At 39.2% G+C, this 16,790-nt stretch overlaps 1 protein-coding gene across 2 annotated transcripts in view; it reads left to right on the top strand.

The window, feature by feature from the left end:
• ACSL1 (acyl-CoA synthetase long chain family member 1) overlaps window positions 1-16,790 on the top strand; it is a 41,574-nt gene that overhangs the window by 15,332 nt on the left and 9,452 nt on the right. For both annotated transcript variants that reach the window (XM_069788206.1, XM_069788199.1), the window contains exons 3-13: window positions 845-959; window positions 1,364-1,428; window positions 2,731-2,832; window positions 6,644-6,743; window positions 6,912-7,090; window positions 9,775-9,807; window positions 9,985-10,036; window positions 10,844-10,917; window positions 12,128-12,205; window positions 14,576-14,710; window positions 16,323-16,457. In XM_069788206.1, coding sequence (XP_069644307.1) covers window positions 845-959; window positions 1,364-1,428; window positions 2,731-2,832; window positions 6,644-6,743; window positions 6,912-7,090; window positions 9,775-9,807; window positions 9,985-10,036; window positions 10,844-10,917; window positions 12,128-12,205; window positions 14,576-14,710; window positions 16,323-16,457 — 1,068 coding nt within the window. The remainder of the gene's footprint in view (window positions 1-844; window positions 960-1,363; window positions 1,429-2,730; window positions 2,833-6,643; window positions 6,744-6,911; window positions 7,091-9,774; window positions 9,808-9,984; window positions 10,037-10,843; window positions 10,918-12,127; window positions 12,206-14,575; window positions 14,711-16,322; window positions 16,458-16,790) is intronic.

Genomic DNA, 16,790 nt, shown 5'->3' with positions numbered 1-16,790 from the left:
ACTAATAAATGTGGCCCAATAGTACTTGGATAACTGTAAATTGTGAAACTTGATTGATATAAAATGAGATTATTTAATCAGTCACTCTAAAAAAGGCTATGTTAAAACTATGAACTATTAAATTCTTTTATTGACTTCCAGTTGTAGCCTATGTAAATGCTCACCAGCTGAAAAACAATGATTTTAATCCTCAAGGTAGTATTGTCTTGACTGCCTCTAACTAGATCAGGAGGAAACCTTTTTTGTAAGATGGAACTTTAAATTGGATTAAAGGACTCGATTTAAATCTGGTACAGGGTATTTTACTTATGAGAACACTTGTTTAAGGTGTTGTTGACTACCCTTAAAATCATTTTGGTTTTGAAACCACAATTTGAAGTGTGATTGTGTTTTGTAATCTTCATTAGAAAAGTAGATTAGGATCTCGACATTAATATTGTATATAGAGAGAGTTCTGAGGCTGGAGTGATTTTAGAAAGCTTGATGGAATTAATTATACTGTACACTGCAATAACAGAGTGAGACATTTCTTAGAAAAACCCTGTGTCAAGTAAGGAGTGTCAAAGGGCGTTTTGTCATTCTCATTTGTTCTGTGCTATTTTAGGTAGCTGAGAGTAAGATTGTGCCTGACAGGTTTTTAGTAATGCAGGGAGCAGTCTTTAAACAATGTCCTGGGAAACCTTGCAGATCTCTCACCTGGTAGTGAAAAGAACTGAAGTTCTCAAGCAGAATTTGCCAAGGCTTGTAACAAAACTTAATGGATGAGGTGTTTTGATTATTCCGGGAAACTCCTGTTCATTTAGGACCAACAAGTGTGTCTGACCCTTCTAATTGGTTTTCTTAGGGTGGTGAGCATGCTCGAAGGTCGTCTCTTCTTAACAGTGATGAACCGTTGATTTACTACTATGATGATGTGAGAACAGTTTATGATATCTTCCAAAGGGGTGTACAAGTATCAAGTAAGTCTAAAACGAAAGATAATTTTTTGTACAATGTGAAGAACTAAAGGTCTGGGCTTTTTTGCAATGCAGTTTGGGCTAGGGGATGTCTGCCTCGCTATGTAAGTGTATTGGATATGAGCTTTCTTGAGGGCAAATTTAACTGTGACCTCTTGTGAAGCAGAGTTGTGTGAATAAAGTCAGTGCTGTGTTCCTTAGCCTAAAACAACTTTGCCTCTGTGTCCTTCCTCAGCTTCCCTCCCTCCCCTCTAGGAAAAAAAAAAAGGTTGCCTTCTGAAGGTGTCCGCAAAGAATCTAGAGGCTCAACGCTGCGAGTGCAGTTAGTGTGATGTCAGGACAGAGGAGTCGGGGGTTAAATTTTGAGTAACTTTTATCTTTTTTTTTTTTTTTTTTTTTTTTTTTAGATAATGGTCCATGTCTAGGTGTTAGAAAACCAAACCAGCCGTATGAGTGGATCTCCTATAAAGAGGTAAGTATTCTCTCTAACTTAGTGCTAGACCTGCTTTTGCTTGCTGAGACCATTGACACAACATCCAGTAATGTGATATAACAAATCTTAATTATTTATAGATGTTTTAAGTAGTAGCAGAATATTGCAGAAAGGTTCTAGTACCTGTTAGAGTATCTTAAAGGAACAGCCTCAAATATGTGCAAGGGGGAGAAGAGCATCTTCTGCACTTGCTTGGTTTATTAACAGTTTTACTTCAGATTTTTGGGGGGTTATCTTGGCAGCTTTTAGCATCTCATTGCTGAATTGTTTAGAACTTAGACACTGCCTCTGAAGAACTGCAGCTTTGAAGTATTATTCAGGGACTCAGACTGCTACAACTTTAGGCACTTGCTTCCGAGAGGCTCATTTTACACTAGGAAAAGTCCTATCTACAGATGTTACTTGTGCCTCTTGACAACTTGTCTCCATAGTGCTGAATGATAGTTGTATAGGGTGTTAACAGGTATGCTTCTAACTAGTAGCATGTTCCTTCATGATCACCAAAAATCTCTTTATGCAAATCTTTAACAGCTGTGCACTTTTAGGTCATTCCTGATTTAATCAGTTATTGTCCTCAAATTTGCATAAACCTTGCCTATTGCATACTGTTAAGGTCACTAAACACCTTTTGTATGGAGCAGACCTTGCTTTTTCCAAGGTGATTTTGCTGGGCACTTGTTAAGTGTAACCTCTCTTTAATAAAGCTTTGCTGTTTGAGTCATGTGACTAACATGGATTCAGGTCATATGCTATATGGAAAGAATTTAGAAAATTGCCTTCCCAAACTTTATAGAACTAGCTGGGTTTTGCCTCCTTATTCTCCCCCTTTTTGAAGGGAGAAATGCAATTCCCATAGGCACTGAATGAAGCAGAAGGATGGCGTATGTAGTGCTTGTGACTGAGCAGAAATATAATGCTGAATCATTCCAGGGTCACTTCTGGGGTTTAATACAGATACAACAAAACAGCCTTTGTGTGTATGTATGAGAGCTTAACATTTAAACTTACACTTAACACTTTCAAGTCCAACTGTATTGTCTCTTCTGCATATTGAGTGCAAGCGTAGTTAATCTACAGTCAGTGCAGTGTAATGGCACTGCAATGTTTAGGTTGTCAAAGTCACAGAGGACATCCAAAATAGCCTAGAAAACTTCTGTCTATCTCATACCAGTTATTGGCCTTCTTTTTGTAAGACTTAATATACACCCCTCAATGCTGTTTTACCTTGATGAGCTTGCTCTCAATTTTTTTTTGTCTTATCTCTCTTTTTTGCCCCTCCAGGTTTCAGACAGAGCTGAGTGTGTGGGCTCTGCGTTACTCCACCGAGGCTTCAAACCATCTCACGTTCAGTATATAGGAATCTTTTCACAAAACAGACCTGAGGTATTTTAATTGGCGGCGTGTGTATTGGTGGTCTAGCTGTTACTGAAGTGGTATGCTCTTATATCTGTTGGGTTTTGGCAGTGTACTGAGCTTCCCTACTAAGAGTCCAGTTGGTGTTGGGACAAGGCTAAAGGCTGACAGGCCATAGACATGGCATCTTTAAGAACCAAAACTGATAACTGACACAATTGTTAATGTCTTATATTGTGTTTTTTGCTCCCAGAGCTCAACGTAGAAGGCTGGAGAGCAGGAAGAGAATTAGGGAATCAAGAACTTAACTCATTCTCTTCTCCTCTTTCCAGTTTATAGAGGAGGCCTGTTTAATGAGAAGCTAATGTGGTACTTAGCAAATGGTGATTACATTCACTTTCTCTTGAAAAGTGACACTGGAGTATAAGGTAATTGAAAGTGGTTGGAAGCCACAAGGAGGTGTTTAAACCCTTCAGAACACAAAGAAACACTTAGTGATTAAATATCTGGACAAATAGAATATGGCTAAAGGTGATAGTTCTATCTCTGCCAGAGGTCTTGGGCACAAAGATTCTGGGAGGGAGAACTACTGATGAAGGGAAAAATTGAAAATTAATTGCAGTTCAGTAAAGGGGCAGAAAGCCTAAAGAAAGCAACATAATTAAAGATCACCTGACAAAGCAAAGTGATGTTATGAACCCGAGACAACTATGGGGATATATAGATTGATCAGCTAATGTCTATTCATTTTAATCCAGAAATGATTCTAGATTGCTGTTTCTAAAGATATTATGAAATATTCAGTAAACATTTATTCTCTAGACTTGTTTATTAAATCTATTTAATAGGACTGAACTTCCCTAACCTATGTTTGTGCTTAGTAGCTTGAGCTGGTACTTGCTGCATTAAGCTAGTTTAATCCAAATCTGTATTAAGACAGGAGGCTGGTTCTTGAGTTTTGTCAAAAATTTGCTGTCCATCTTGATTAAACACTCCCGGCTGGATGCCATTATCTAGAGCCTTCTACAGTGTTGACAGGGTTAGAAGCTGTATCAGTGCCTCAGTTGTGCTGGACAACAGCTTGCTGTTGGATCTCTTCTGATTTCAGTTTGTCACTGAGCCTTCCCTGCTGTCATTAAAATGCAAGCTGTGTGATAAGTGACCTTCACCCCCTTCCTCCTCTCCCAACCTACACCACAAAAACCCCCTAACTCTAGCCTTGTACAGATGAAGAAAAACATTTTTTTCCAGACTCTTAAATTTGGAGTAGTTTGCTGCTTGGATTTTCCTGCTGGAATTCTGGTTCTAACAGCTGCAGTTTTATTTCCATATTAAAAAAGGCTGGGATATCACCAACTAGGAAGCTGTTAAATGACATGGTATTACAGACTCTTCAGTTCAGTCTCCTGTGCTTGTAACACTGTGAACTGGAAGTAGAAAAGGGAGCCAGATGTTAGTGTTGTGCCAGTTGTTTCTCTATAGACCTTTGGGTGCAAAGTCTTTGACTGCTGGGTCAGTGGGTTTTCTGAAGGAGAGCACAGTAGTGTGGTCTACTCTTGGATCACAAAGACAAAATGTGCTTGAGTGCATTGCTCCAGTAGGCTTTGAGTTGGGTCAGGAATGAGCTGTCAAGTCTTGTTTAAACCAGCAATTTTAAATCTGGGATTTTCCCTGCTGAAAACTACTGGAGGGGTGTTGTGACATCCCCAACATAATCACTAATCCAGACAGGAGACTATGTGAATTTTTTTGTGTGAAATGATTCACATTTCTCAGTTCAGGGAACAACTGCTGGGGAAATCCCCTAATGGGGAAAATCCTAGCATGTTATATGCTTAAATATTCACTAAGAAAACAAACTTGGATTTATGAATAAAAATATTACTTTCTCTTTGAATAACTGGAAAACAGATGATCTCTTCTGCAAGCAAGGAAGTTGTGTTTTGGATTGTGAAATATAGTGTCCCTTAATAGAAGTTCAGAGCCATGTCAGAAAACAAATTGAAACTTGTAGACTGTTGTCTGTATTGAGTACTAGTTGCTTGCTTGGGCTTTGAGAGAGAACTCAAGTGTCGAGTTTTGATATTTGTATTTAAATACTCTTAACTTTAGAAGCTAAAATGGCTCGGTAGTCCAGAAAATACAGATGCTGGTTGTTGTATTGAGAATGATGGTGTGCAAGAGTTGTTGGAGGCTGCAACAGGAAGCTTCTATCACTGTATGCAGCTTCTGAAGACTATTGTAGTAGACCCCCACCCTATTAAAATAACTACTAAACTTCAGGCTGCTGACAGCAATACAGCTGCCCCCTTTTACATGTACAGGTGGATGCTATCTAGGAAGAATTATTCAGTGGACCCTTTCATGGCTGGTATAGGTGTGCCTGCTTAGACTTACCAGTATGTCTAATGTCTGTATGAAAGTCTAGCTAGCTGTTAGCTGGCCTTGTACTAGTTTTATAAGAAGTCTTTTTGGACTAAGAGGTGTACAACTTACCTATTGCTTAAATGCTTTCAGAAAAATTCCCTGTGTTTAGGGCTGTCTCAATCAGGAGAGAACTTTAAGAAACTTGCCCCTAATAAACAGTTCATAAAACTGAGATTTAGCAACTTTGTTAACATAGCCTCTATATTAGATATTATATGGAATAACCAGCTGAATGATGATTAAACTTGTCATCATATGGGGGTGAGGTAACTGGCTAGTGTCCTGCAAAAACACTGGGAAGTGTGACAGTTTGGAGGTGGGGAAGGGAAACAAGCATCCCTGTTAGAATTCAACAAGATTGCATTAAGTTCTGATCACTTTTAAAGATGCATGTTGTTTTGTTCCTGTAACTGCAACTGACTAAAGGTACTGTACCTGAGAATTTTTGTCACTCTTTGATGGGAAAAACTGAAATGTTCCAGTTCTACTGGCCTCTTCATGTGTCTGGAGGCTCCCATTTCAGGAGTCGCATGCTACCCTGTATTTTGGTGTAGCTAGTTGTTTACAAGCTGTACCCAGTAGCTACTATCCAGAAAAAGAATTGCATGACTGTCTTGCCTTGATGGTACTTTGGATAAAATCAGGCTTGCTGTAAAGCATTGTCAGCTTGCATCACACACAAGAAGGCTACAATATCCATTATGTTTGAGTACTGCACTTGTTAGCAGGCAAATTCTAATTGCAGCTTGCAGGGATGTAACTGCATTTTTTTTAATAGAAGTCGTCAGATTAGATTCCTTTAAAGAAGAATGGTTAGTTTTGAGAAATGCTGAGAAACTTTCTAGGGCTGGCTTTCCAAAGGACTTCTAATTTAACTGCATGTGTTGCATGTCTGGCTATCAAATGAGATGCAGATAATGTAGAGGTAAGAGTACTGTGCATATATAAATCTAATGTATGTTAAGACACGAGCAAGTCCTTCACTGATTCATATGATGTGGTAATACAGAATATTGAAAGCTTTGGCTACCTCAAGGACCTAAAAACAAGAAAAAAAATTGTACTCTTACTGAAAGTCTCTTTCTGTTAATAGGTAAACTAAGGAGATGGTTAATGTTAACTGTTTTTCAAAAGTACTTAATTACTCCTGGGGGCAGAGTTGAATTTTATTGGATTGCATTCTTTCCCATAGCTTCTTATTGTTTGTTTTTTCTTTCCTCCTTCCACAGATAAAAATTTAGTAGGTCTTCAAAGTAAACAAATGATACAAACTGCCACTTATTTTTTTAGAAAGACTTGTGCAAGTGACCTCTCTCCTATTAGCTTCCTTGTTAGAATCCAAATATGAGTCATTCTTGGAGGTCTGTTATGATAAGCAAACACATAGCAACTTGCATCTCTTCTTTTTGTGCAGTGGGTTATCATTGAACAGGGATGCTATGCATTCTCCATGGTGGTGGTGCCACTCTATGATACACTGGGAACTGAAGCAATTACCTACATTGTGAACAAAGGTAGGACACTTTCAGTAGTTAAGGAATTGATTGTATGATGGCAGAGCTGACTGAGGGCAGAACTGTAGCTGCCTTCAGAGGAGTCTTGCATTACCACATTCTGAAGTATGTATGGATCTAGTCTAAACTCAACTTGTCATACTGATTAATGTCGTTCTCTTTCATCAGCTGACTTGTCATTGGTTTTCTGTGACAAACCTGACAAGGCCAAACTTCTGCTAACCAGTGTGGAGAAGGGGGAAACTCCAATACTCAACACCATTGTTATCATGGAGTCTTTTGGCATGGATCTTGTGGAACGTGGCAAAAAGTGTGGAGTGGAAGTCTTCAGCATGAGAGAAATAGAGGTAAGCACACTTAACCTACTTTACTACTTTCATCCCATTTACTTGTGGAGGAAGAAGACAGGGTCTGTTGAACAGATTTTAGGACTGTGAACAAAAAGCGGTGGATTAGTTTCGAAATAGTTAACTATCTCTTGGATTGAAGTTTACACAAAAAAATATTTAAAAAAAAAAAAAAGGAAAACAACTTGCTAATACTATTTCACAATGCTCAAAATGTGAAAGTGTATATGCCAAGATGACAGAACGAAAGCTTGTTAACAGACCAGACTGAACATCACGTCTGAGTGTTAAGGCTTGCCCATGTGAAGCAGTAACATGGTAATTATGTTCTGTGACTAATACTTCAGAAGTACTTATTTCAAAAAGAGCCTGTGTAGGTTTTGGTCTTGTGAATAACGGCATCTTCCCCTGTACACTAGATCTACAAAATGTTTTCTGGGGGAGGGGGAAATGGCAGTAAACTGTTCCAGGGTAACCTTATGGTAATGTAGGGGAATGAGACTTCCAAATTTTGGAAGTAGAAGCCATTTTGCTTAGCCACCTAATGTTATTGTCAAGTCTTGGTTGTGCTTTATGAAACCGGGTTTAGCCTGGTTCCAGCTGGAGTTCTGGTGAAAGCTTGGCTCACTAGGACATGAGTATCTCCAGATAAGTATGCTTGTCTTGCGTAGGTGTCAGTAACTGGTGTGTAATACTTCATTTCACTGAACTTGTTTTCACAGCAGTCTTAACTCTTGTTAACAGGGCCACCTTCTGGTAAAGATACAAAAATGCCAGGATGTCTTTTAAAAGACGATTAACTGTATCATAGCTTACTAGCCTCAGCAAGACTGCAAGGTTGAAATGGGCCTAAAAACATTATGCAGAGTGACTTGTATAGCTTACTGGCGAAAGGGTTGGGTTAAAGTTGGAAAAAGATTGGCCCAACTGCAAGTTGGTACACAAAAATCAGCATCTTTTCCTGAGTTGAATTCCAGCTTTTGGCAGAGGAAGATGCTTTCCACTGGATCTTCTAGCTACAGAAAAACAAAACCAGGGGGTGAATGTTATCTTTATGTTAGAAGTTTAGATGCTTAAGTAGTGACTTCCAGTAGTACTTTGTAGCTCTTAGGTAAAAATAACACTTGATGTTTGGATTAATGCAGTAATAGGTGCTCCAAGAGCCTCTTGTCTAAATCTCAGAAGTTAGGAAAACTTAAATATTTCTAATAGTGTTTCAGTGAGCAGGAATAAGTTTTGTCACTTTTTTTTTTTAAGGGGTAGAGGCTTTTAGTGTCTCCTAAAAGGCAACTATGAACTGTTTAGGAGCTTAGATTAGAATAGAATGACTATTTCTAGCTTTAAGTACTTGTTTTCTGGATTTCTGGCTTGAGTTTATTGCTCAGCTGTGCTTTATTGGTTATGTAACCAGTTCCTCTGTGTATCTCCCAGATGCCATAAGCTTGGTTTCTGATGCCTAATATCTGTATGTATGCTGTGGTTACTTAAAGCTGAGTAGCTTCGAATAATCGACCCTTCAATAGGAAGAGATGTTGGAGTTCTGTTCTAGGAGATCAAAAGTGTGTGGAGATCTTAGCTGTATATTCAGTAAATACTAGATCTTACTCAAAGTAGGCTGTAGGGAAGTATTGAGTTTCTGGTGGTATTTGAAGTGCAGATGCTGTTTTGAGCACAGTTGCATTGTCATAGTGGCAAATTTTTGCATAATGGCACTGTTTCAAAAGGGCAAGCTGACAGGTATGGGAATGTTAACTGTTTCCAGACATTCCTTTTTTCTTAAACCTCTTTGGGTAATCTAAGGGGTGCATCATACTAAAGGAAGTCTAGGGCTAGTGAAGGAATGCATTTTGGAATGTAAAGCCAATGGTGAAGTTGATGTGTCTGCCCTCAAAGGGTGCTTCCAAAGCTATACTTAACAAAAGGTCCATTTTAATTTGCGTAAGTCCTTAAGTGAGTATTGTTTTTACTCTTAAATAGGCATGACAGTAATAAGTTTTGATTTGAAACTGTAACGCTTGTAGATACTGACTACCAGCTTTCAAATCTTTCCTCTTAATGCTTACATCCCTGATAAAAGGATCTTCTTGGGATCCATTTCCTTCTGCCTAAAGAACTATGACATCATTAATGGTCAGGCCTGAATAATCCTAAGGAGAGAGAGGGAAGAAGAGGTTCTGGAGGAGAGAATCTTGTGCTCTTGACTCTGCAGTATAAAAGCAGTACAAACCACCAATGACCCTTCATGGGGAAACTCAGTCTTGCTTCTCACAACCCTTCTCACAGAGATGTTGGTGCAAGGTGCTTACTGAGATGAATCTTGCTTCATCTGTTCAATGGCTGTCAGTGGCACATGTCTTCTGCGTGAGGTATAGGACTGATTGCCTGCTGCGGCTTGTCATAACACCGCTTAACCTTAAGCTTCTCTAGTGAGTGACTTCTGGTTTACTGGCTGGAAAAAAACCCCTGAGTTCTAGATCAGTTATCACTTTTGTATTTGTGGAACATGGTATATATACTATATATCTTCAATACATCCTTTAAAGCCTTTGTTACTCTTTATAAGTTAAAATGCCTTAACAGGCAGTCTAAATAATGGAATATTATCGTGTTTGGTAAATTTAAAGCAAAAAAAGTTACATGCACATGTCTAAACTCTCTCTCCCCCTTTTCTCTCCTTTCTGTAGGAGCTGGGAAGAGCACACAGGCAAAAACCTATGGTAAGTATGAAATTAGTTCAAGTGACAATCTGAAGCTGGGTAGCATTCTGTAGATCAAACTAGCAAATCTCCCTATCTCCCATAGCTCAAAAATAACACTAGTATTTCAGTGTTTTGTCCAGGAAAATATTTTTCCTTGCTATCTTAACCATACTAATACTTTCTTAACTTTCATAGCCTCCAAAGCCAGAAGATCTAGCAGTCATCTGTTTCACCAGTGGAACGACAGGTACACCTCATTACATTATGCAGAATTTATTATCCTGTATGTGCAAAATTAATTCAGAAGCCTTCCTACTGTTTTTTTTCAAGACTCTCCCCTGCTGCTGCATCTTTTTGGCAAGTAGTAGCTGGGGAAGTTTTATGGTAAGGCTCCCTTTGATTTTTCCCATTGATCAATACAGAGTTGCAGTGTTGGGGGGTGGAGGTGTTAACACTTTTGGGCTTGGAAATAAGTACTGAACTGGTATTTCCATTATAATAAGGGCTCTGCATCAGACTTGAGATTTTCAATTCTTCCATAGTCTTTTTTTGTACTGTATTAGCAAAATTTATTCCTTAGCTCTAAGCAAACCTGCTGTAAGACCAAAACAGGACTGTCTAGATGTCACACACTTGACATTTGTGAGTTAGTAGCCAGCACTGGCAGGGAGCAAAAAGGAAGAGTACAACAACAAGCTACATTTTTAAAAGCAGATGAGAGAACAGAAATTAGTCTGGGTTTGATAGCTGCATCTTCACAGAAGTGTTGAATTTTGAATGAGAAGTTTATCCAAGAAACATGACAATTTCTTAAAGATTTGCTCTCCTTATGAAATTTGAGGACTTAAGCACAAACTTACTACTTAACTGTTACCAGCTGTTCTTGAAAGTGTGTTAGCAAGTTCTCTGCCTTTGTTTAATCAATATACAGAGAAAGGTATTAATATCAAAGGGACTGATTGATTGAAATGCTATTAGATTAGTCTTACCACTGCTTGGTAACCTAAAGGATTTAAAAATTTCACTGTTGCATCCTGATGTGCTTCTTCCTTAGGAAACCCCAAGGGAGCTATGATCACTCATCAAAACATAGTCAGCAACGCTTCAGCTTTTGTGAAAACTACAGAGGTAAACTGCAAAGGTTAACATTGTGGATTTGCATGAAGGGAAGAATCTCAGGAGTAAAACCAACATTGAAATCTCATTAACTTTAGGCTTAACTTTTAGCAAGATCCAGGTGAAAGTGTAACTTGACAGCACTCTGCCCATGCTAGGTCAGAAGTCAATGTCTACTGGTTTCTTAGCCCTCCCCAGGGATGCGCTATGGGACAGAGGGCTCCAAAGTGGGTCCTGCAAAAGGTTGCCCTGCCAGTGGGAACCCCTGAGGCATGACCTGCAGCTTAACTGAGCTATGCCAGAGCGACTGCAGATGTGCAGGCTCCCACCTACAGCCTGCCTCTGTCAGGGTCAAGAACCTGACAGGTTTACAACTTGGTCTGATCCAAGCAAAATGTTATAAAGGTCTTGATGTGGATCTACGTTACATTCTGCCATGGGCTTATAGTGTTTGTCATTAGTGCAAGCTCTGTATCAGAGGGTTTGTGTGGAGGCTAACCTTTTCCACTAAGGATGGGAGAAGCTATAATATATTTTAACCACCCAAAATACTTAAAGCCCTTGCATAAATGAGCAAGCAGCATGACTCTATCTTTACTTGATACAGTATGAACTTTTAGCTTACAGTAGATTGCTGGTAAAGTTCATCTGCAGGCTAGCTAAGAAGGCTGTTCTAACACATACAGATGTACTTAAGAATACAACTGTACTTATTTTGCCAAGTACTCTGCATATAGAATTGTTTTCAAATTAGGCAGCTGGTCTCACAATTAGATCATGTAAGGTACTGTTGATATCAACCTTATGGTAAATTGGATAAGCAAACTTTCTGATCTAAGATGAAAGTGTGTATTTTTTTAAACCCCTAAGACATACTACTTTAACGTTTTTTGTTCCCCCTTCTCCCAATGTGTATAATGGAACTTTCTGTGGTTTCTATCAGAATTTGTTTGTATTTGTAATCATATGAATGATGAGTTGTAATAATCTGGTCAATGTACTCAACTCTAAAAGATTACCATTTCTGCAATGTGTGTTTACTCATGCTAGAAGTCATTGCTGTAATCTTTTTAATGAGAGACAGACAATGCAGCTTCATTACAAACAAAACTGAAGTGAGGGCCATGCTTTAGAGTTTAGATGCTAGATTTCATTACTGTGTTTAATTTAGGCAAAATAGAAAATCAATGAGAATTAAATTTAATTTTACTAACACTTTCAGAAAACACTTATGCCTTCTTCTGATGATGTTCTGATATCATTCCTGCCCTTGGCTCACATGTTTGAGAGAGTCGTTGAGGTAAGCATCTGTTTGTTGTACTGTACTATTGAGAAGCTTGCTTTTCTTACAGAATGCATGTCTCTTGAATCCCAGTGGTACACACTATTCCTTTTTGACTCTTGCACATGTGTACGAAAGCTTGAGGTAAGGTTCAGGAAAACAGTATCCCATAAACAATATCCAGTGAGTACTAAACAATTGGTTTTCAGGGCAAAATATAAACATTAACCTTAAAGCTAGGGTTAATAAGAAACTGGTTTACTAGAACATGAGACAATCCCTTAGCACACGTTCACTGCCTAGAAATTCCCTCTAATATAATCAGTGCACTATTAAAATTCATGCCATTTAGTCTGTAAACTTTAAAAATGTATTTTATAACGTGGCATCCTGCTTGCTTACACAAACTAATTTTAAGTTGGTTAAACTTACCATTGCTTCCAAGAAATGTCAGTAAAAAGGAAGGGATTTTGTTTCAGTGGCGTTCTCTTCCAGGAAATGAAAATGGCTTTTAATGCCATTTAATGACAAGCTTTGAAGTTCTCTTGGATAGCTTGTTTTACCATACAGCAAAACCTGGGGCTTCATTTTTGAGTATGAGGGGGGTCAGACTGTCTTAATACTGGCAGTCTTAAGGACCTCTGAGCCCATAGTTAGGTGGTATGCATTATTGAAAGGATGCAATTTCCTCAAACTTCTTATATACAGTAGAGGCACAGGTATTTAATTACCAAGCTTATTGAAATTGAATTAACACCTCTCCCTTGGGTGAGATTGCAAATATGTATGTTGAAGGTAGTCATGTCCCAATTTATGTAGGGAAATAAAAAGCCTCTGTGCAAGTGTGAAAAGGCACATGGAGCCAGAAATGGTCTGGTGATTTCAGTTAGGAATCCTGAGCTTTCTACCAAAAGTGTTTATATACACACACACACATAAAAATGTAAATATGCATATGTGTGTGTATATATGTATGTTATGAAGATTGGGAATAGAGCATAACTGAGGTGTACAGGTGCCCTTAGGCTTTCAGCACTATTTTTCCCCTGGTAACCGGATACCAGTTACACTTCAGTGTCTGTTTTACTGATGCCTGTCTTGCAACAGAAGGTACAAGCTCTGTAGGTGACAGCTCTGTTCTTGGTCATGCAGTAGAAACAGGATGGGAACTTGTCTTCTAAAGGATAAAATGAGAAGTGTTTGGATCTCAGTATTCCTCTGCTGTTTGAGGCCTTTACAAAGTAGGTGATTACTTGTATATTTACATAAGGAGATAAAGCAAGAACACTTGGTAGAAGGGAGAAAAGATTTGTCACTCTTTGAGGTAGGTATGAACACAGGCTCTGTGAGAAGCAATCTTTAGAGTCCTACCCCTGTTGTAAGGTTGATGTTTGCTGATTTTTGGCTTCCTAAGGAAGTTAGAGGGTCAGTGAACTTGACAGGACAAATGAGTTTCTACCTAGCAAAGGTAGTTGCTGCTCAGTCCATCTGGACTGATGCATTGGCTTTTTAGCAGGTGGTGACGAAGCACAGGTGAAGGGCAAAAGTGATGCTTTAGCATGTCTTGTGCAGAACAGGTAAGAATGGATGGCAGGGAATGAAGGAAGAGGTGTTATAGAAGAGGAAATAAAAACAAGTAGGTGTAGATAAACACAAGAAGAGTAGAGATGTTGTTAAAAAGAATAGATGAAACCCAAACAAAATAGGAGAAAAAGAGGGTGTATAGGTGTGGGGGCTGGAGCTTCTAGGCTCTTAACAAAGAATATAGAACACAACAGGATTAAGTTTGCCTTCCTTGGTGTAGGTCTGAAGTGATGCATAAATAAGCAGTGGCTCTGCTAGAATCTTCTAAAGAGTATCTTGATCACCTAACAACAAATCCTCTGCTCATATCAGTCCTGTGAAACAGGAAGGAAAACCAGAGTGCAAGGGAACAGAAATCAAGTAGCATAAGGCTGAAATCCCTGCTGGACCAGTAAATAGCATGTGCTGACTTTAGATGCAAAATTTCTTAGTATACAGCAGGGAACGAAGGTCTAGTACTTTTAAATAACCTTGTTAAATATTTAAAATAGTGAAGTTCTCCTTTTCAATCTTTTGCTACCTCTGAGTCACTGGCACTGCCTTATTTGGCCAACTGCCCTTTTTGAATAGGGGCTTTTGTGCTATACCTTACTCTATCAAAGTCCTTGGCCTGTGTACACCAGGCACGTCTTGCTACTTGGTCTTTCTAGTCCCATCCTATAGTCTGAGAAGGCTGCAGAACTAGTCTAGAAGCTGAGAGGATTTAAGGTGGATCCTGCTCAATCCACTCTGCATAGGATTGTCGTACATACACAGCTAGAACACATACATCCTGTGTTTTCAGTGTTTACTTTTTTCTGACAGTGTGTGGTTCTGTGCCATGGAGCTCGGATAGGATTCTTTCAAGGGGATATCAGACTACTTATGGATGACCTAAAAACACTGCAGCCAACTGTATTTCCTGTAGTACCAAGACTGTTGAACAGAATGTTTGACAAGGTAAGTCTACAGGCATGAGTCTAGACCTGTGCAGGCTTTTAAGAAACTTCATGAAGTTTGTGCTGCCAGGGTAGGAGTAATTGTTGTGCTCTGGGATGTTAAATTGACATGCTAACAAATTTGTGTATCTCTTTCTAAAAGAGAGCTGAAAGTGCAGGGATTAGGACTGGTTGTATTAAAACACTTTCAGGCAGCAAATACTAGTGTTGAAAAGTCTGACTAGGGGACTTGGTTCTCTCTAGCTTGATTAATGACTTACTGTTCTGCTCTGAGCAAGTTATTTAAGGCCAGCCTACAATATGAACATGAGGCTTAGCATCTGCATGCTACACTTTTAGCATCTGACTCATGGAGTGGAATTTGCAAACCAAGGTCAGGTGTTTGCCTATGTTTGCGTGGATGCATACAAGTTTCCTACACAGCAGACAGCGTGTTCTAGCAGGGAGAACTATAAACCAGCCAGTGAGGAGTGCTGGGGAGAGGGTGTGTCAGCAGCCCCAGTCTCTCCTGTGCTTCCTGCTTGCCTGCTCAGGGTCATCGAGGTGGGAATTCAGAAGTAGATTCTTTTTCTGGGACTTCAGATTTTAAATCATCCTTTTGCATATGGATGACTGACTCTCTTGTTGGGATACAGCCAGAGGAGTTGAAGGATATAACAAGTCCTGTGACTGCTAAAGAAATGGCAGAGCTGTCTACGCTGTCTTAGCCAGGACAGTGCTCTAACCATGAGACCAGAGGAAGTAATACAAGGTTGTGTTTGGCTCCAGGAACAAATAGTGCAACTCTGATCCATTTGGAGGGGAGGAAATCCTGAGACCAGCCTGTAGTGCTTAAAGCGTAGCTTCTCGTTCTGCTCATGCATTCTGTACTGGAATTTGATAAGCAGAGCCAAAGCTTGGGACTCTTACGCTTTCCTGATGTCCTCTTGCTTGTTAACTGTGGTGCCCTGAGGCTTTCGCACTTCTATGGCACTGTTTCAACCTCACTCAGCCTTGCAGTAACCTAGCATGTGAAGTTAAGTGGTAAATTGGCGGGGTGGCCATAATGCTGAAGAGCTGCTGGGTCTTTCTTTTTCCAAATGAATATACTAATCTGTGGTCTGCTCTGTGGCTTCCTGAGAACAACTAGAAGAAGCCCTTGAAAAGTGATCTAAAAATCAAGCTTATATATGCAAGACAGATCTCCATTTGGTATTTCTGAGGGGACCTGCATCTCCTCAGAAAACCCTGTGTAACTTTACATATTATGATGGTGTGCTTTTCAGAATATGCTGAGGATTATACTCAGTTTGAATTTTGGTGATTATACTGGAATAGAAAAGTAAACCATCCATTTTCATTCATTCATTTTAATGAAGAAACTATACACTGAAACAGCGTCACACAGTTTGGGAAGGAAGAATTAAGTGCTAGTTTTGGTGGACATCTCTTGAACTGAGGTAGAGGCCAAAATCAAAATCCACAAGTATTTCTTACTAGATTTAAGATGCCTACCAATAAAGGTTGTTTAGTTTACTTGGTTTTAACTGTTAAGAGTCTCTAGGCATGCTTCTGTAAGAAAAAGGGAATGGTAGTCTGTGAGACTTCTAACCACAGATCATCTTTCTTAATAGATTTTTGGACAGGCAGATACCTCATTAAAGAGGTGGATGCTGGATTTTGCTTCCAAGAGGAAAGAAGCAGAACTCAGAAGTGGTATAGTTAGAAATAACAGTTTCTGGGATAAAGTCATCTTCCGCAAAATACAGGTATGCTTGAAAGCCTCCGAGTCTAAGTTTGCAATTGCTGTATTTCATATGAATGGCTATAATCTGGTATGGCTTTTGTCACTGATTAAAGACTATCTGGCTACTCAGAATAAAAATCAAAGCTGTCTTTTTATTTCCAACTTCATTTTTTCAGTTCCCTTTGTTCTAATAGTATCAGCTAACTGTATTAGGGAAGTTACTCTAAAACAGTCTGGTCCTTCTCTATTACTGCTTTGGAAGCAAACACTGTCCTTCTGAAGGAGGAATGCTAAATGTGACACAGTGCCACCTGTAGCCCCTACTGTCTCCTCACTGTTAGTCACTAGTAAGTTA

Source organism: Haliaeetus albicilla, chromosome 1 (genome assembly GCF_947461875.1).
Source record: "Haliaeetus albicilla chromosome 1, bHalAlb1.1, whole genome shotgun sequence".
In the NCBI taxonomy this organism is placed as follows: Eukaryota; Metazoa; Chordata; class Aves; order Accipitriformes; family Accipitridae; genus Haliaeetus; species Haliaeetus albicilla.
Note: the sequence above shows the minus strand (reverse complement) of the source record. Positions and strands in the feature narration are given on the sequence as shown.